The 20,727-nt window shown below is 39.8% G+C and overlaps 2 protein-coding genes across 2 annotated transcripts in view; one reads left to right on the top strand and one right to left on the bottom strand.

Annotated features, from left to right (window-relative positions):
- Positions 1 to 3,112: 3,112 nt before the first annotated feature.
- On the top strand, positions 3,113 to 8,491 carry DEGS1 (delta 4-desaturase, sphingolipid 1). The gene is made up of 3 exons (XM_032184323.1): positions 3,113 to 3,233; positions 3,842 to 4,584; positions 6,667 to 8,491. Exons 1-3 carry the CDS (start codon positions 3,152 to 3,154, stop codon positions 6,811 to 6,813), a joined length of 972 nt encoding a protein of 323 aa, XP_032040214.1. The 5' UTR covers positions 3,113 to 3,151; the 3' UTR covers positions 6,814 to 8,491.
- Positions 8,492 to 11,264: 2,773 nt separating this feature from the next.
- NVL (nuclear VCP like) overlaps positions 11,265 to 20,727 on the bottom strand; it is a 35,208-nt gene continuing 25,745 nt past the window's right edge. Inside the window, exons 20-23 of the mRNA XM_032184336.1 lie at positions 19,036 to 19,112; positions 17,438 to 17,526; positions 13,350 to 13,420; positions 11,265 to 12,223 (exon numbers count right to left, since the gene is read on the bottom strand). Coding sequence (XP_032040227.1) covers positions 12,179 to 12,223; positions 13,350 to 13,420; positions 17,438 to 17,526; positions 19,036 to 19,112 — 282 coding nt within the window. The 3' untranslated portion in view covers positions 11,265 to 12,178. The remainder of the gene's footprint in view (positions 12,224 to 13,349; positions 13,421 to 17,437; positions 17,527 to 19,035; positions 19,113 to 20,727) is intronic.

Genomic DNA, 20,727 nt, shown 5'->3' on the forward strand with positions numbered 1-20,727 from the left:
ACAACCTGTGATTTTTCTGTGAATATGTAAATACAGAAATACAATCACCTTCTGAACAAAGGGTAATAGATGTAATAGGTGAAAGCCCTGAAGGAAGAAAGGCACTACCTGCTTAACAAAATAAATTTCTCAAATTAATGACCAGATAGAAATAGTAACTCCTTAAATTTCTAACACTCTTAGCATAGCACATTAATTTAATCACAGAAGTTTATTAATGTTATGAGGATGTCTTTTCATAATTTCTTAATGTGACAGTTAAGGCTGCATGGAACAGAACTTAGTTGCTCTTACTGCAATCTTCCAAGAGTTAACTAGGGAGCACTTAGATTACCTAGGGAATTTTGTACATTAAGGGCCTCTTGAAAACAGTATGGCATGGGAGCTGTAAAATCCATCTTCAGAACAGAGAAGACTACCCAATTTGTTGGTAATCCTGATGGTTTTAAAAACGTAACCAATCAATTACAGTGATGGATCATTCATACATTCATCAGTAAATTTAGTTTGGGATACTTTATAGTGATTTGCCTACTAGTTGTGAGCTATTCTGATACTCTCCGGTTCCATTCCTTCGCTGCTTTATGCTGTATCCGGACCAACCCTGTTGTCCACGTGCTCTCTGCTGTTGCAGAGGCGTGCTGACTGCATCACACCTTCCTGGTTAAGCAGGGATGTGCTGCCAGGTTTGGTTTATGTGTAACTAAACACTCCGCGATTTCTGTTCTAGCCTTGTGCTGTCTGAAGACGTGCTAGGTACTGGACCTCTCTGTCTTCTGAAGAGAAAATGCCAGGTACAAATACTGCTTGCTGAAGACCTAAAAAATCTGGATTTGTTATGTGGACTGCCTTAACCAAAGAAAGACTCAGTGATTACATAGTAAATAAATAAATAAACAAACATTTGCACTTTAAGATGCTTGGGCAACTACATTTTCTAAAACTTTCCTATTTAATATATTTCCCAGCTATTTAAGCCATGTTTGTCTGATAGGACCATTTAGTTTATAAATCTGGAATCTTTAATCAATTTTCCCTCTGAAACTTGTGACTTCAGAAACCCACAGTGCAGTAAATATGCCTGAATGATCAAACACCAGAACGATCATATTCTCCCTCTCCTCCAGCTATCACCTTTCTTACCAGCAGACATTCACACTTTTAGCAGTATAGTTCCAATGGATGAGAAGGTCCTTGGTGCAATGACGGATAGCAGTGCTAAACCTGAAAATACAACTATAAGAGAAAATTTTCAGAAACATTACATACAGTGTTTAGAGTGCAGCTGAGTGAAACACCCATGATCTTGGCAACTTTGCACTCGGTCTTGGTACTGATAGCACAAAAGTACTTCCCAGCCTAATGTGAAGGAGTCAGTGAACAAAAAGTAAAACTTTTTCTAAACATCCCTTGCCAGGACAAAGTGCCATGATGAAATTTAGACATCTGTTTATGCTGCAGCAGTCCTCAGAAAGACTACAAAATTAGATCACGTGGCTAAGCAGAGAAAAGCTGTGAGTTAACTTACCTCCTTTTTTTCACTTCTAATTCATATTTTAACATACACAGATTAAAAATGCATGCAAACAAAACCATTTGCTGTTATGTTTTACAGATCCTGTGCTTTGTCCATTACTTCAGATCATACCATCTTCAAGTGGGGATCATATTTCCCCTGTTTTCACAGCTGCACCTGTGACTTTTAGCAGCTTGCATGTATTAGCCTTTTTTATTATTATCAATAAATTTTAAGTGAGTCAACATGAGCCTTGAGATACCTGTTAATGTCATGAATAAGGTCTTACTTTCTTTGTGGTAATTTCTGTTGTTGTTATCACTACTGTTGGTTATTTGAATATCAATGGATTTATGGACAACTAAAATTCCAAGCAATAGTCGTTTAACTTCTACATAAAGTAATCTTTGTAGTCAAACTGCTCACAGTTAAGTGTAATAAGAAAAATAGATGCAGGTGCAGATTACATTGAGTTTAGTTCTTACAGAGCAGTTTGTCAATGAAGTTCCTAAAACATCATAGATACATAAAGGTTGGAAAAGCCCTCCAAGATACCTGGTCCAACCATCTCCATACCACCAATGTCACCCCCTAAACCATGTCCCCAAGCACCACGTCCAACCTTTCCTTGAACACCCCCAGGGACGGTGACTCCACCACCTCCCCAGGCAACCTGTCCCAGTGCCTGACTGCTCTGAGGAGAAATGTCTCCTCATTGCCAACCTGAACCTCCCCTGCTGCAACTTGAGGCCATTCCCTCTTGTGCTATTGTTTATCTGCAAGATAAGCAGTCTTCTCAGCTCCCCACCGCTTCCTTTCAGGTAGTTACCTTCACAATATGTGAATAAAAAAGGCCTTGGTGCAAGCATTTTTAATGGTAATTAGGTATCTTTAGGCACCTTACAAAAATTTGTATTTTGGCCAGAGGCAGCTAGTCCTTACAGCCACACACGACTTACCTTTGGAAAAGAGAAAGCATTTTTTCAGGAACCACTACACAGTGCTGTCGTATGCTTTTCCTATTTTCAGCCTTGCTTCCTAAGAAAATGAGTCATATGGGACTTCATTGTCTCCCTATGTACGCCTAGTGACTTTTGGACACGATGCCTGACGGAAACCTCACAGATAGTTAAAACCACGCGAATTTAACTGAAGCTGGCAGGCGGCTGGGCCAGATCAGCGCCTAACTAAAGGGAAAGGCAGAACCGTCCTGCTGTGCCTCAGCCCGGCTCCAGACCTGCTGCAACGCCTCGCTGGAGAGCCCGTGCTGAGGGGCGGAGAGGAGCAGGCGAGGGGCAAACCCAGCGCGTGGGGCTCGGGCGGCGCCTTCCTCGCCCTTTCGACCATTTTGAGCTACGCGGCCGGCAACGAAGGCGCCGCCGCCTCAACCCTGCTGCCTCACAGCCCCCCAGAGGCCGTTGCCGGGCTCTCCCCGCTGGATTCCCTTCCCCTAGCGGTGGAAGCGGGGCCGTGAGGCGGCCGGGCGCTGCCTCCACCCCCCCCTCGGCACCCCCTGAGGCACCTCAGGGCGGCTCCGCCCGGCCCCGGCGCCAATCGGCAGCGCGCAGGGCGGGCTCCTCGCTATAAAGCGCCGCGCCGGGGGGCGCCCGCAGCCGGGCGGGCAGGGCAGCAGGCATGGGGAACGCGGTGGCCAGGGAGGACTTCGAGTGGGTGTACACGGACCAGCCCCACGCCGACCGCCGCAAGGAGATCCTGGGTGAGGAGGAGGAGGGGAGGATAAGCGGGGAGGGGGGTGGTGGCGGAGCTCCTCGGTGAGGGCTGCGTGGCGAGGGGGGGATCCCCGCAAAATGGCTGCCGGCCCCGCGGGGGGGCGGGAGGGGAAGGGAAGGAGACGCGGAGGCTGCTGCTGGCAGCGGGGCCTGCGTGGAGCTGGGAGCTGGGATGAGGAGGAGAAGGAGAAGGGAAGGGGAAGGGACGGGAGGAGCCGGGCCCGCTAAGGAAGGAGGGAGGGAAGGAGCCGCGCGGTGTCCGCCGCGGCCACGTCCTGAGGCCGGAGGAGCCGGGCTCACCTCAGGGCCGCCGGCGCGAAGCCATTTCCTTCCCGGCCCCGCTGGGGTGACAGCGCTGCTCCTCACGAAATCGTCTGGCTGCTAACAGCGGAAATGTGGTGAAATGGCTTGGTTCTGGGCTTAATCTGAAAGCTCGTTATAGCTATAAATGCACCACGCGGAATGGGGGTCTCTCCCTCCTTAATTAGGAGGAGGGAAAGGAACGGTTATATGCCCCTCTGCCATCTAATTAGGGCGGCATGCTGTGACGAGAGCCTCTAAATAAATTTTTTTAATGGAATTCTCTCCCGTGTAGCTAAGCATCCCGAGATAAAGGCGTTGATGAAGCCAGACCACAACTTGATCTGGGTGGTCGTGCTGATGGTCCTGGCGCAGCTGACTGCCTTTTACTTGGTTAAGGACTTGGACTGGAAGTGGGTGGTCTTCTGGGCGTACGTGTTCGGGAGCTGTATTAGCCACTCCATGACTCTGGCCATTCACGAGATCTCCCACAATAGTGCTTTTGGCAATAGCAAAGCCATGTGGAACCGGTGGTTTGGAATATTTGCCAACCTCCCTCTTGGTCTCCCGTATTCGATATCCTTCAAGAGATACCACATGGATCACCATCGATACTTAGGAGGCGATGGAATCGACGTGGACATCCCTACCAACTTTGAGGGCTGGTTTTTCTGTACCCGCTTCAGGAAGTTCATATGGATTGTTCTTCAGCCGTTCTTCTATGCCATTAGACCCCTCTGCATCAATCCCAAACCAATTACTCGACTCGAAATCATCAACTTGTTGGCTCAGCTTTCCTTCGATGTTGTGATATATTATTTATGGGGAGTCAAATCCATTTTTTACATGCTTGCTGGTTCAGTACTTGGACTCGGTTTGCACCCGATTTCAGGACACTTCATAGCTGAACATTACATGTTTTTGAAGGGCCATGAGACTTACTCCTATTATGGGCCACTTAATTTGCTCACTTTTAATGTTGGCTATCACAATGAGCACCACGACTTCCCCAATATTCCTGGCAAGAGCCTCCCACTGGTAAGTTTACTTCCCAGGTTGTTCTTTTTTCTTCAAATGAGCCTTACTCTAATTTGAATATCAGGTTGAACATAAATAGTTAGAAGAAAGGAAGTTAGAGCTCTTGGAAGTTAGAATGGGATATGGCAATTTTTTCTCTAAAATAAAAAATGGGAGTAGATTGATGGGGAGAAGCCCCAAACAAGTTTCTCATGTGCTATCTGTTCTAACCCCTTCCGTAAAAGGAGAGGAAATGCGTGTCTTGCCGTCTTGGCTTTATGCTTTGTACTAACTTTAGGCCTCTGTTACGGACAGCCTTCAATATTCTTCTTCAGTTTGGAAGTATGCAGAAAACTAGTCAAGTTTCAGGCACCTTCAGAGGCTTGTCAGCTCTGTTTCTGAAATACTAAGTAAAACATTGCAATGCATGCTTATCTTTCAGTCCCTTATCAGTGACGTTCTCTGGTGGGGGAAGGAGATACGGTTTGAGGAATGGCTGGTGTTTGTATTGTTGACAAATGTTTAATAGCTTTCTGTTCTGGAGCTGCTGTCTTTCTCTAATGAGAACCTTTGAATCCTAAGTAAGTATCAGCTGTACAATGGCAAGGCTTCAAAACTAAGATCTGTGACATTTGCATAAGTCTAAGTAGCAGATGTAAATTTTTGAATTGGTTCCCTCCCATTTTAGTCTTTGCTAGTTGCTTTTAAGTTGGAGCTTAATTTTTTCTTTGTTTCTCAATGAGAGCACAGGTGTCCAGGACTACACCTAAAGGTAATCTTCAATGAAATGTGTTTCTTGTCACGCTAAATTTGTAGTTTGACAGAAGCTGTAGTGTTGGGCTTGTAGCTTTGTCCTTGTGGTTGGCAAGTGAGACCTGGGTAAGACTGTGCCTTAAGTGGAGTCTTAGTTCTTTTTAAAGAGAAATAACATTTCTTAAGCTATATTTGGAAGATTAAGTCTATGAATAATTTAAGTTGTGTGAGCTCACCTAACTCACCATTGATGTGTAGATCTCTGCTGGTAAACCAAGTTTCACTTCATGCACCAATACTGAAGTTCCAAATATGGAATGATTTTTTTCAAGCATTTCATTGCAGAGAGGAAAACTCTTCTCTGCTACAGGACTTTTAGTCTACAGGTTTGATGAGAAAAGTCTTTGCTTTGAAGAGCTTAGCTAATTTCATTGGACTGGACTCTGCTATGCTCTGAGCTTAAAATTTGCTGAATTAGTGGGGGTGAACTGAAGACTGAAGTTTACTGGTTAGATGACCTGTTTGATAGTGTGGTGATAGATCAAAAGCATCTTCAGTTCTGAACCAAGCATGTAAATATCTTAATTTTGCTTGTTGCTTATAGGCATTGATGATAATCTGTCTGAAACTGGAATTTAGTGAAAGCTCAGTCTTGTTCTATTCAGGTTTGAAAGGTGTTAGACAGCTGGCTGTAGGATTTCTGACAAACTCCAGTAGCCTTAATTTAAAAAAAGTGTACTGTTTAAAAAAAAAAAAAAAAAATTTACATAGAGGAGTAAAAAGCTTTAGAAGGATAGGCATTGAAGAATGACTATAGAAACAAGATGTTCTTCCAAGGAACAAGTTGTTTCTGAGCGCTGAGGTGTGAAACTACGTACGGAAAATGGCTGTGAACTCCTCTTACAACTTTGCTAAGTCTTTTTTAGTGATACTTGTCTGTGTTTGTGTGTGTATATATACACAAATACATATGTGTGTGTATATATACACACACATTAGCTCTGAATTGAGTCCCTCACCTCAACTAGCAATCCAACTGCTTGCTTGGAGTTGGTGAGCTGCATTGTTCCTTAAGTAGCACAATGAGTGGACTTCAGTGTTAGGCTTAGTTTGTCCTGGTTAACCTTCATGGTATGTGAGCTTCACGTGAAGGAGGTGATTAATCACCAAAAAGAAACTTTCAGTATGTGAAAGCTTCACATGGTAAAAGCACTAAGAGCTTTTCTTCTAGAATCTAACATCTAAAATAAAACTTGTAGTCTATCTGCATTAAGATACAGGTTGGAGATAGTAAAGTTGTCATGATTGGTACTAATACAAATAGTAAATGAACCTTGTGTTTCTCTTCAGGTGAAGAAGATAGCGGCTGAATACTATGACAACCTGCCACAGTATAACTCGTGGATTAGAGTGCTTTATGACTTTGTGATGGATGACACAATCAGCCCGTATTCACGCATGAAGAGGCAATTGAAGGGTGAAGTGAAACAAGATTAAAGTTCTGGCAAACAAGAAACTTTGAAATGTCTGCTTGCTTTAAAGTGACTGGTATAAAGTCTCTTGCTAAAGATGTTGACTAGTGTCCTGAATTAAGATCTACAGCAACATAGCAATGCATTCTTAAAGATTTTGTAGCAGACTATTACCAGCTGTAACATTCCTAGCAGTCCTCAGATTCATTGGTTAAATGTATGTATGTTTGCCTAAAGATCAGTGTTATATGCTTCATGCTAAATTACTTTGTTAAAGGATTTACTCCGGCAGGTGTTCAGTCTGTACAAAATATCTGTTTGGCTCTCAATATTCTAAAGGTTCCCAGTGTAGCACGCTGCCCACACCGTGCTGTTTATCTGACTGTAGTATTAAGATGCTGTACTTACCTGGTAATTCTAAACTAACATGATTTGTTAACTTAAATCTTCTGTTGAACTTGTTTCCTGATTCATGGGTAGAACTAAATTCACACAAATGTTAAGTCCCTTTTGTTTAAATATTTAATGCCATTTGAAGTATTACTTGGAAGTGCTACCTGTCCTACAGGAAGCACCTTAAAGGAGCATTCTATCACTTATATGAAACTGGCATAATATAGGTGGCTTGTGGTATCCCTGTGAAAAGTTGGGGAATTTGATGGTATCATGACCTGTGAGGGTCCCCATCTACTCCTTAAACTGCTTGTGTTGGCATGTAGCTTGAGCAGGCAGCATTTGGCATCTTGTGTAAGCTACAAGGTAACTGAGCAAGGTTTTTGCAATATGGAAAAAGATCTCAGTTCTGTGTTCTGAAGTTATTCTCATTTGTGGAGTAAAATGACTAGGTAGGACCTATCTGTTTCTGCTGTTACTGTGGTTTTAAATGCTAATATTGACTCTTGTTTGGAAACTTGGCTTGTATGGAAAACTGAATCAGATGAAGCAGATACTGTTCTGGCAAACAATGCTAGCTACAACCACCGGCAACTCAGCCCTTTAGGTGTATTAGTCACTTGTGTGCACAGGAAGGTGTTGCTAAGTGTTCTTGATTTTTAAATCAACAGTATCCTACGTAAATACTGGCTTTCATGCATATTAAAATGTGGTGAGAGCATAGGCGATGCTATTGAATTTCTTTCTTAAGAAGTTCTTGAAGTGGGAACAGAGAATGGAAACTTACTGAGCACAGGAGAATATCTGCATACCTCAGCGCAGTATTTGTCTTCTATCACGTAATGCGTTGGTGATAGCTTTAAGCTGTGGAAGATGGATACAAGTCGCTCTTAAATCTCAAATGGTGTTTCTATGCTATCCATCTTCACTTTAAAAGATGGAACCCGATGAAGGTAAAAGTCTCAGGCTCCTGTCCATACTGGTCTGCTGTAAGTAACTTAATTTTTAGATATCTTAACTTCTGCATTTTTATTTTCAAAAGAAGCTGAGTACCTAAGAACGCATTTACATCTGAACCCTCAGCTGACTGTGGTCTTGTTTTCTAAGAGATTTTTTTTTTAAGGCAGGGCCCTTATCTGTAGTTAAGTAATAGAAATGGTATGAAAGTGTGCCAACCACTTACAAAGCAACTTCATTGTGATGCCAATGATACAGTAGCTAGCCAGCATATTGCTCAGGGTACAGTGTAATGTCACTATATACTTTATTCAGTATTTTTACATGTAATTAAAAAGCAAAGATTCAAATAACACGGTGTTTTTTTTTTAACTACTCCCCTAATGCTGCAGGACTGAATTTTTAGATAAAGCATATTACTAAAGCAGTTGCTAGAAGGCCTGTCCTAATGAGTAGTGGTGCGGAATGATCTGAAGAATTGCTGCCTCTTCTGCTCAGAAGAAAATTGACTTTGAAGACTTTAATAGGTTTAAATTGCAAAGCAGTCACTTCTTAAGCCCTCAACTCAAGAAATTAATGGTAGTACTAAATATCTTCAGTGTTGATGGCTCACCATAACAATGTAAAATCTCTCCAAAATGTTTTGTAGTTAAAAGATAATGTGGAGAAGTTAATTCTCTTAAATACTTATCTCTGAAGACAGATCAGATATGTACTTTCATCCTTAGGCTTAGTTACCTACTTCCAATTCTGATTATAAACACACTTTCACTTTAAAAGGTGCAGAATAGCAGGGAATTCTGAGAGAAATGCCTGTGCTTGCTGTAGGCTTTCTGAAACATCTGCTATGGGCTACCATTTGGAGAACGTGTATTGGACTAATTTAATCTGGGCCAGTAACATGTTTGGATCTAAACCGTCATCTGACTTTTGCAAGCATTGGTAACCATTATTTTAAGATAACTTAACTCCCATGCATTGCATAAGAGGTGTCTGCATCTGACTTCATTAGCAGGGATTTTGCCAGAAGCAATCTGAAAGCTGGAGGAAGCTCTGACTAACCGCAAACTGAAGGCCAAACAACCTAAAGAGCACTAAAGACCTTGACAGTCTTTTAAAATTATATTCAGATGGAACTGGTTAACTTCACCATTTTTCAACATGCTTGTTAGGGTTTATTCCTTCCTGTGTAATTAAAGCGTCTTCCTGGCTTGTCAGACAAACACATTAAGCACTTCTCACAGCTTTTAACATTTCCCCCTCCCCCAAATTACTTGAAGTTGCTTAAGTGCAGTAAGTAATGCATCCTGGAGTCTGATACTTGGCATGAGTTTTCCCACAGGACAGGCGTGGATGTATTCCCCTTTCACAATAATCTACAACAATCTTTGCCTTTGGCTTTCTTGTTTTGTTGTTGAACCTGTCTGTTCTAGAACAGCAGCCAATTATCATGGATTAAATGGCTGCACCTTCCTGGCTGTGCAATTCCACTTTCAGATCCAAGGCGAGACTTTTTACTTAGAACCAGTATCAGCTGAAAAGTAGTTATGACTTTTGGTTCTGTGCCTATAGTAAGGTTTCTGTTAATCTTTATATGTAGTTAGCAAACACATGACACATTTAAAAATAAAAATCTCCAAATACTGGAAAATTGATCTTTTCTAGGTAATTTGCAGGCTCTATCACACTCATCCTATTGGATGAAGAAAAGTTCATTTCAGGTAGTGAACTTGCCTGGTAAGTGGTCCAAGGCAGATTTTAGGAAGTATACTCCTTTGTAAATTTGAAAGAACTAAGGCAAAGCAAGTCCTTCTGTTTTTAACCTTGCACACTGCAAAGCACAGAGCCCCTTCTAGGTCTACCAAGACTTTTCTTGGGACTGTCTACAAACAAGCAAGCTGATAAGTAGGTGTGCCTAAACATTGCAGTGGTTTGCAGATTGCCCTTGGTATTGCAATCTGCAACAGAACTCTACATATGCAATGCTCTATCAAATCCTATGTTTCATAATTGAACCTGCAATGTAAGGAAGGACAGAATTGTTGAAAATGTTTCCTACTGAGCCAAAACCAAAGGCAGTGAATTGTGTTGACAGTTCCCTGGACTGGCTCTGATGCCATCTATGCTTAAGTTACCATCTAACATGCCCTGCTACAGAATCATTACTGTGACTTACATGTAGATATGTGACTAGCTTCAGGAAAAGTGAGAGAATGATGAGATACTTTGTTTCTGTTGGAACAAGATCAAGATGAGGACTAGGGGGACGACTTCTTCCAGCTCCATCTGCTAGGAAAGAAATAGCATTTGTAGAACAAGGTAGTGGTCTCTGTATTGTATGAATGCCTGTCTTCTATGTACAGGCACACTTGATCTTGTGTTTTATCACTTATCAAGCTTTTTTCTGATGAGTATTGTAGCCTAAGCAGAATTTCCTATGAGACAAAGTACCCACGTGGGTGCAGGACTTTCTTGTGTGAACAGTCAAGTGTTCAGTTGCCTGCTCTCCTGCTCCTTAATGAACGTAGCCCAGACAAGGTAAGCAAACAGGATACGGTTATTCCATCTCCTTTAATCTTTCAACTTTTCTGGTAACTTCAAACCTTCCTGCACCCCAGTGTCACATTTTCAAGGTGTCTTGTGATCATTCTTCTTAATATTAAGGCATGTTTTGTTGACATGGCTATACTGTTATTACTACTTGAATAGTAATACTGTTTAAGCAGTAGTAATGTTACCTCCTTGGTCTTGTTCCTACCCTGCTTGCTTGTTCCATATATGGAACAGGAATAATATTCTTGTAAGAGGAAAGAATGAGAAAATTCTTGGTGGATATGCCGGGGCTTGAGGACCTGACTCATTCATAAGCTCATCCTCATTCATAAGCTCATCAGCTACAGCTATACTGAAGTCTGCTACAGGATTTTCCTCTATACATCCATAAAGGAGAAAACATTCATGTGGCTGTTTTCAATTGTAAACGAGTATCTTTCTTGCCATGCATTTTTCCAAGAACGGATGCCAAATATTTCTTAAATTGTATCACTGAAGTTGCGTCACAGATTTTTCTTCTGTTCCTGATCATGTTTTTATATGTAATTATTTTTTGTTTGAAAGCAATGTATGCCACAATTTTTTTTTAAAAAAAGCTGTAATTCTATAAAAATGCAGAACTGCTTGCGCTTTCAAACTAGATACTTGAAGTAGCATATATTGTTTTATATGGCTCCAGATGGAATTTTTTCCATTGTTCAGCTCTTTCAAATGGTTAAGTGAATTAAGTTATTTACTAAAAGGCTTCACAGCTTACTTTCAAACAGTTGGAGCTCTCCTGTAAAGCAAAACATTTATTCTTAAATGTAAGAAACTCTACAGTTGTAGAGGTAGAACAGAAAAAAATTTAGTTAACATAAATTGTTCTTGTTTAGCTCTATACAGACTTATTGTCTCCTAGATAATTGAGACAGTTTGCATAGCTCTGGATAGTTTCTTTTGATAACATGAAAAGAAGATAGAAGCTCTGAGAACTTCTGATGCACATCAGAAGTTCATCACGTGTCACTGTGTTTGGAAAAGGCATGATTAATGGTATGGTAACAAACCATGCAACACCTTCCCTGTCTACTTTCACAGCTCTTTTCTTTGTGTAATTCTTCTAGAGTCCTTGTTCTTGAAAAACACAGCTGTTTTCATTAACAGTTGAAAACAGCTAGTAGAGCAGTAGAAATGTTGAAGGGTTAGCCTGTGTGCATCTGAGGGTTTTCTGACTAAGGGCACCAAATATGGATGAAAATAGCCTTTGATCTTGAGCACTAGAAGTGTTTTTTTTCATGGTGACAAGTAGAAACTGTATCTTTTATTCTTTAAGTAGTTAAATTAAGGATTGTTTACAGCAGTAGATTACAATGACTTTTTTTCAGGTGCTGCATAAAAAGTTGAGGGAGATGTGGTACAGCTTCTTTCCAATCTGTCTCTTGAAATCTGGTGCAGATATTAAACTCCATGTAGAATAAGACTCTTCTAGGAATTGTCCAGATGTATCACCTGCACAGTGACTGACGCAATTCTTCATACATTATTTGATCCTAACAGTGCCAAGATAAGAGGGGGAAAAAACACTTTAGACAACACTAAACACATGCAACACTTACAAGTTACTTTACATAATTATTAAATATGTGAAATAATGAAAACCATGAAAACATAAGCCTCTAGCTCTAGTCTAAAATATTGACCAAGAAAGCTTAACTAAGGGTGAAAATAATCCTGCTGCCCTTGTAAATGAGGTTCTCTACTGATAGTCACCAGTGGTATGTAATCAGCAGAAGCCTTTGGCAGAGTTATTCTACTTAATATTGCCATGCTAGACTTAGAATTCAGCTTTGCAAGAAAGTTACAGCTGTTGTTGCCAGGTGAGTTACCAAACTGTCCATCTACTCACTCATCCATGTCTGCCAAAAGGAGGAGACAAGATCATCTTTTTCTGGTCTAACTAGGTTAAAATAGTTACCTTGTTCTCTCTGGCTATAGTTCAAGTGAATATATTAAAGTATTTTGACTGCAGTATGCTCTTGGCTGTACATGAAGACCTATTAACTAACTGCAACAATAACAATTTCTATATTTATTACCTTCTCAATTACAGTAAGATTAGTGAACAGATTTAATTTCAGATGTTAAAAATAATTAGCCATAAGATAACCTTTAAAGCATGAACTTCCTTGACAAATGCAAATCAGGAAAAAATCACTTATCTCGATTCTTATCAGTCTTTTCATATCTCAGAATGACGTCTTTTGCACATTAACAGAAATGGCTGAGCACCTCCTGGGTGCATGTCCAGAAAGGTGGTGATAAAGTCTAAAGGCCTTGACTTCTAACTAAATATTCTGCAGATGTAAGAGGTGAGGATCAGGTGAGTAACTGATCTGGAAAAGGCAATTAAAAGTTCAAGGTACTACACTGAAAGCTAACTGACAACAGGGTAATCTGTCTACCACAATGCATCATCTGCAGGACCTGCAGGTGAAAAGAGACTTCCATTTCTTAACTTCTCAAAAATATCAGAAGTACGCTGGAACAGAGGTAATGTCAAGTGCTAGAATGCATGCAAGTGTATTGCAACCATCAGTATTCTCACTACTCTCCAACATATAAAGAGTATCCCTTTTAGGGGGATGATCGTACTTACATACTTGAAGTTATTCTTACCTTTTTTGATACTGAAGATTTCACTTTCCTAAAAGCTTCTTCAAAGTGTTTATGGGAAATCCTGATTTCTCCTGAAAGAACAAAGTGTAAAAAGTTACTAGACAAAACTGCAGGCAAGTGACAATCAAATGCTGCATTGAAATACATGCAAAAATCACTTATGAAACCAAACTTAACTCCATGTACTAATCAGTTGCATGAGATCTAACTGAATAATTGAGATCTGAATTGAAAGAACACCTCAAGTGTTACATTTAATATATCCTGCTTCTCCTAAGGAGGTGGAGTGAGACCGTGGTTGTGGTGGAGTTCAGCTGCCGAGCAAGGTAAAACAACCGCAGAATCATAGAGTACCCTGAGCTGGAAGGGACCCACAAGGATCATAGAGTCCAGCTCCTGGATCCACACTGGACCACCCAAAACCAGAACATACATCTGTAACCATTGTCCAGTGCTTCTTGAACTCTGGGCTGGCTCGTTGCTGTGATCACTTCCCTGGGGAGCTTGTTCCAGTGCCTGACCACCCTCTCAGTAAAGAACCTTTTCCTAATATTCAGCCTGATGCTCCCCATCGCAGCTTCATGCTGTTCTCTTTGGCCCTAGCAGTAGTCATTAGAGAGAAAAGATCAGTGCTTGCCCCTCTGCTCCCCCTCATGAAGAAGCTGTAGGCCACCACAAGGTCTCCTCTCTTCCCTAGGCTGAACAAACCAAGTCACTTCAGGCACTCCTTATATATTGTACCTCAGGCAAGTACTTAAGCCCCATTGTCCCTTGTACTTTCAAAGAACACCCTGTTTGTTTCAGAAAGCTATGTTACTTATTAATGTTTCTACCTGCAGACTGACACTTTCATTGTCAAGGTGTCAGCAACATCAACTTCAGTTAGAATTCACATCCATCATTCCCTTCTAGAAGGAACTTCTCATCCTGCTGCTTCTACTTCTGTGCTTTACCATCTATACATATTTAATATTAAGCTTCTCTACAGAATTGTATTTAGTAACTAGAAAACATTATCCCAATTCTACCACAAGATACTTGCTAAATAATTCATATCATTGTTTTGTTTGACATCACAGAACTGAAAGCTGTTTTTTGCTTTTTCAATTACCTCTAAGTTTTTGTAAATCCCTTCTTTGAGTCTAATGAAGCTATCTCTTTTTTTTCTTTTTTCTTTCTTTTGTTTGCTGCTGCCATTCTTTGGTTTGGTTTTGGTCTGCTAACAGGTAAGCACAACCTCAAATAAATCACGGATCCCTTTGCTCTCAACAAGTGAGACGTTAGTCTAGACTTAAGAATCCCAAGATACCACTATACAGAGTCACTACAATGCTAAAGCTCATGTATCACATGCTAGAAGTAGATAAAAATATGTCTATATTCAATTTGGTGAATTTTTTATACATTCAATTAAGATGCTTTTAGCTTTCATGGGTATGTACTGTCACTACCTTTATGAACATCTTGTACTGTGAACAGGATGTACAGATATGAAAAAATTCTTAAGACTTCTCATTAATATATTTGATATATGAGGTAAGAAGAATTTTTTTCTAAGTTCTTCTGAATAGCAAAGAGACTACACAGCAGATGAAGGTCACTAAAGATGATGATTTGTTTAAGATGCTGATAAAGTTCACTGAACTAAATATACAACCTTGCTGCATTTTCTTATCTCAGTTCTCTGAAGCTTTTATTCAAGGTTTCCACTACCATATAGTTGTACCAGTAAGAACAAATGTGTACATTTAAAGTTTGAATGTAAGTATTTTAATTTATTTGCCCAAGGCAACACCTACTATTAGTAAGAAAAAACTCATCTTAGGTATTTCACAGAAGCCAAATGGCTTTAACAATGACTCATCAAAACTCCATTAAACATTAAAAGAAAGCTATGAGAATTTCATTTTGCTTTCACTTTTGTTTTGAAGTCTCTTAAATCAAATTATGAAATGTAATATAGTCTGAGCTACAGGGAGGGGGGAAGGGAAAGGAGAAAACAGCATTAGTCAGCTAGGAAGACAATTAGGACATGACTATCAGTAACCGTCATGGTGAAACAGTATGATACAAATTTAACTGTATTAGCTATGGCTAGGTGATGCTTTTACCTACTGCTAGGTGAAATAGTTTACGTCAACAAAAGTAGGTTAGGCTGCTTCATGTGTATTGTGTTATAAAATTAGGCACCATGCTTGCTAATGTGAAGTTGGCTGTCAGTAGCCTACACCTTTGCTGCTCCCATTATTTGCCTTGATTTCTGAAGACAAAACCGTTTATCTGGATAACTAAGCAAGAATGTCTTATTTTTTACGACAATTTATCTTCTCTTCAATGATGCATTAATATTAAAGTATACCAGCAGGTATAGTCTTTTTAAAATAAGACTACATAGTTAAAAATTTCAAATTAGACTTTTGACCTACATGAGTGGAGGATAACTGCTTCCATTCTTTTAATTTAGAAGTATCAAACAGGGATCAGATCTTGCTTTTTGAGAGGGGGTGCAGTGGTGGGGAGGGACACTGGAATGGTGAGCCTGGGGGGGAATTCAGGCACGAGGAGATAAGGTTGCAACAGAGGTTTCTACAGAATCAAAAGAATCAGGCGTGATCTCAGCGAAGTGATTCTAAGGAACTGAACGACAAGGGACATGTAGCACTCATCTACAGCCACATTACATTCTGTGGGAGGGGAATCAGTTGCATGTGTCTTGTAGGTAACACTGGCAGAAGAAATCCAGTCTGTGTATGCACGGTACTCTTCAGAAGATATAAATGAACAGGATTTCAAATCAGAAACTACCGTAAGCACTTCCATAGCAGCCAGGGCTGACATCTTAGAATTCAGAAAACAACATCCCAAACAAACAGCCACTACACACATGCAGATCAATCTGTGCACAATTTGTGGACTTGCTGTCTGCCAACAGATCCATATAATTTAGTGGTCAGGCTGCAATCCTAAATTTAAAGACTGAATTCCAGTGAGTAACGTTTTTGAATCAGACCTGCTACACTCAGAATAATTATAAAAATCAACCAAATTTCTGAATTTTTCCTATCTAAAACCAAGAGCTTTTTATTCCGTCTACAGCAAGAAAAATGGGCAACCAGTCCCATTCCCCCAGATTAAAATGCTAACTCCCTTATAACAAGAAATACATACAGTCTGCTCTGCTTACCTACTGTTGCTAAAAACAACTAACACAGTACACATTAGCTCAAAAGGAATGAGTCAAAGCTATTAAAAATCCAGTGTGGTTGTCAGAGACATAATAAAAATTAATAACTTTTCTAAGTCCAACTGACAAGTCTCAATTCCATCTTAGCTTTACATTTTGACTTTTAAGTGTAAAAAAAAAAAAAAGTTCTGGAAAAAAAACATGCACAGACATTACATAAAGGGCTCCAGTTTCCAACTACATTCTCCTATCTGTGTGCACAAAACAGAAAAACAGGAAAAAGCAACTTAGAAGTGCTGAGAGATATGGAACGGGCAGAAATAGTACTTGAGACAACTTACAACTCCCTGTTAAAGTTCTGGCAAGAGCCACTGCTAAGCTAAACACCTAAGATCAAAAATCACTCGCAGCTTTTCCTAGCAGCATTACAACTAGATACACGTATTCATTTACACAATACAACTGTGTTCCAAAGGTATGTGATAAGTATGTTTACAGTAACAGCTGTACACAAACATGTCAATAGGTCAGTATAATTAGTCTTTGATAATTATGTGAAAATTAGGCAAAGACGTAATTCAGTTTAGCATAAGAATTATCATTTTGCACTACTATTTAACATTGGCTTTTCTTTAAGATTACGAGGTTAAATTTTTTCAGTAAAACAATTTATGCTAAACCTCCAGCTTAATTGTTTTTTTTCCTGTTACTCTCCCCTTCAACTACTTCAAAGGCACTTAACATTTTCTGGAAACAAATATGACTTGTTTTTTGTTTGGATGGAAGTCATCAATCACTTACGCACAGCACGCATGCCTCTGTGCTAGTTATTACATTACATTAAACACTTTATACTCCATTATCTTCTCACAGTTCAGTTAAGATTTCTGTAAAGCTTTCTTACCTTTCTTGCTTTTACTATCACACAGGGCCATTTCCTGTCTCAATGCACAAATTGAAGCCTCACGTACTAAAGCAGAAAGGTCTGCACCTCTGCAGATAAAAACAGAACAAGTTATTTTAGGATAAATTTATCTCGTCTTTTTGGTAGTGGCATATAGGTAGGCAAGACACTACAAATAATTGTAAGAGACTGGCAAAAGGCAAGGGAAATTACAGAAACCTCTTAAAAAATCCACAACATAAATTATTACGTTAAAAAATATGAAAAATCAAGTAGTCACAGCAGTTATGCCTGAAAACCTACAATACCTTACAGACTAAGATATCTAAAATCACTTAGGTGCAGAGCTAAATGCATCAATGGGCTACATTTCCCTTTTCTTTCCTATACACAGCTGCATTCTTCTATCTACCCAACAGAGAGAGTGCAGTAAACCCACTGTGTACCTTAGGAAGGAGTTAAGTCCTCCAGATTTTAGCCTCAGATTAAGGTCAAGCAAATGAGAAGCAAGGGAAGAGGCAAAACCCACCCAGTGTCCTCAAAAATGCCAAGGGATTGTTCAATATTGTGCCACTTGGCGGGAACATGATAGATTGTTTTGGTATTAGTCTTATGAAAGCTTCAAATGGCATCACCCATTATTACAAGAGAGGTGGTTGCCAAAAGCTAGATAAACCAACATGCTCCTGATAATAATGGCATCCACAGAATCTGGTCAGCCTTTTGAAATATTTGTTTGCAGTTTCCAGCTGTTGAACTTTTCACAAGCCTTCAGACTGCTGCAAGTCGCTGAACCAAAGAACAACGTTCACAATTCACTTTCTGTGCATCATTGGTGCTGCTATGGATACTACTGTATTTAAACACTTCCCACACCCCTGCTCGAGGACAGGGAGAGAACAAACACTCCTCTTTCCTAGATCTAAAACATGGACAAACTGAAAAATCGTTACTAACAGTAGCCTCCATTTAGAAAAATAAAAAGCAATACATGCTGCTTGTCACAATACACGTCAAACCTTTTGTGACCTCCAGAAAATCATTAACTATTAATAAATCATTTAACAGATTAAAACTTTCTGAAGTACTGTAGAACACTTACTTTGCAAGTTACTCCGGCAGAGATGGCTAACAAGCTTTCCTAAAAAAACATACCTTGGTATTCACAAAGCACAAGTTGGCATAGGCCCTCATTATTACTGTGTCAAACACATTGCTTTCAGCTGTGTGAGAGAACAAGTTAGTTCTGGTCGTTTAACCTATTTGCTTTTATCATCATTGTACATGGATCAACAAGTTAAAGAGGGCTCTTTCATCCTCAGCTTATGCAAGCATTATAAAATAAGACAAGCAAAGCTAAGATGAAAAAGCAGCCTCTACTGATCTGTATTTGCGAGATGAAAAGGGCTATTCCAGATGACAAAGTTTTTAGTGTCCATATATTCCTACTGAGCTCTTGGAAAAAAGCACAAGTTAAAGCATGAAAAAATAGCGTTAAGAGAAAAGATTTATAAACCCTGAAAGTTACAAGGTCCTCTTGATGAATTATCATGCATCACTGCACGTTAATATTAAACTCAAAACCAGAAACTACTCACGTATAACAATCACAATGTTGACTGTAAGCGATTTCTTCAAGGTTTACATCCGTATCAAGTGGAGGCCGGGTGCCATCCTAAATAAATCAGAGTAAGGCAGAGTAAGGGAGCAATACTGAATGAACCTTGAGCAGAACACCAGTTCAGAAGGGAAGAAACAGACAGAAAAGAACAGCCTGATTTTGAAACATCTTGAAAGGAGAAGAGACTGACATGGACACAAGGAGGCTCCATACAATTTCATATGGGATATTTTAATATTTGTTGTAAAAGACTGACAGGCAATGAAACACCTCTGCTAAACAAGAAACATTTTATGAGTGGAATGATCTGCCTGCTCTGGGTACGAGCACCAGAGAAGCTGATACAGCTTGCAGGAACGTAAGTACACTAGTAATTTAAGCATGTGAATACATGCTTCTCTTGCACAATTAATATGCAATTCAAAAATGACCAATTTGTACAAGTTAACTGATTTGTGCAAGTTAACAAAACTCTTTCACAACAATACTTCACTTTACATCTCATCTATGCTGTTTTCCTAGCATCCCATTGCATTTCTTCCTTATATCTTATCTAAATCTACCCCTCTTTTAGCTTAAAACTGTTACCCCTCGTCCTATCTACACTCACTGATATGGAGTCCCTTCCCAGCTTTCCTGTAGGACCCCTTTAAGTACTAGAAGGCTGCTTTAAGGACTCCCAGGAACTTTCTCTTCTTTAAAACAAATAACCCCAACTTTCTCAGCCTGTCTTTAGAGGAGGGGTACTCCAGCTCTTTGATCATCTTCATGTTGCCTAAATTAAGAGCTGAGAAAAAGAACCAAATAAAAACTTAACACCTCACTCACTATGAAGATGTGTAGCCAAAATATTAATACTAGTATGAATTAAATATGCTTGGAAGTGTCTGGCATTCCAAAAATAACACACATTGATAACTAAAGACAGGATCCACAGGAATCAAGCTCCTAAACACTGAGTAATGTGTGTTGCTTATATGACAACAAGGAGGCTCATGATCAGATAAGGCCCAAGCAGAGATGATTTGTCAGCAGACCTGTGCTCTGATAACAGGATGATGACAATGTTACCACATCATATATGCCACTCCTCTTGGTGTTATCCCAACAGGAAGACAGACTACATCCTTAAAATACCCAGAAGGAGGGAACAAAGACAATTTGCAGCAACCTCGCCCAAGATTTATTGCTGCTGAAGTAAGCAAGATTCTGAATTTTTCATTCTTAAAGGGAACCTAGAAAACATTTTTCTCTGTTTGCCATTTTGCCTGTCAAGAGGAAGCCAAGAGATAAAGCAAGGTCACAACACCCAGAATTACTTATCATCGATGCTGTGCAGAACTGATTCTGTCCCTACCACTTGGATACATGTATCTTGGAGACTACGTGAGGCTGTGAGGGTGTGAGCAAATGGTATGTATGAGAGTGACAAAAATCAATTTTGTTTAATGCCACTTTCTCCTTCCATACAGTTTTGCACCAAGCTTTGCTGCATTATTTTCCTACACCACTAATTAAAGTTAGTGATATACTAACTTGAGACAGTTACCTATCTACAAAGATTCTCCAGCAAAAAATAGGGAGAGTGAGACTTAACAACTGTGTTAAAAAAAAAAAAAGAAAAAAAAAGAGCAAGAGAGAAGATAAGAGAGTAAGTGTAAACTCTTGT

Source organism: Aythya fuligula, chromosome 3 (genome assembly GCF_009819795.1).
Source record: "Aythya fuligula isolate bAytFul2 chromosome 3, bAytFul2.pri, whole genome shotgun sequence".
NCBI lineage: Eukaryota > Metazoa > Chordata > Aves > Anseriformes > Anatidae > Aythya > Aythya fuligula.

What these genes read in the sequence shown, in the direction of transcription:
- DEGS1 (XM_032184323.1), top strand. Translation starts at nt 3,152, where the DNA reads ATGGGGAACGCGGTGGCCAGGGAGGACTTCGAGTGGGTGTACACGGAC. An exon ending in CCGCCGCAAGGAGATCCTGG is followed by an intron (nt 3,234 to 3,841) that starts GTGAGGAGGAGG and finishes TCTCCCGTGTAG; the next exon opens with CTAAGCATCCCGAGATAAAG. An exon ending in CTGGCAAGAGCCTCCCACTG is followed by an intron (nt 4,585 to 6,666) that starts GTAAGTTTACTT and finishes GTTTCTCTTCAG; the next exon opens with GTGAAGAAGATAGCGGCTGA.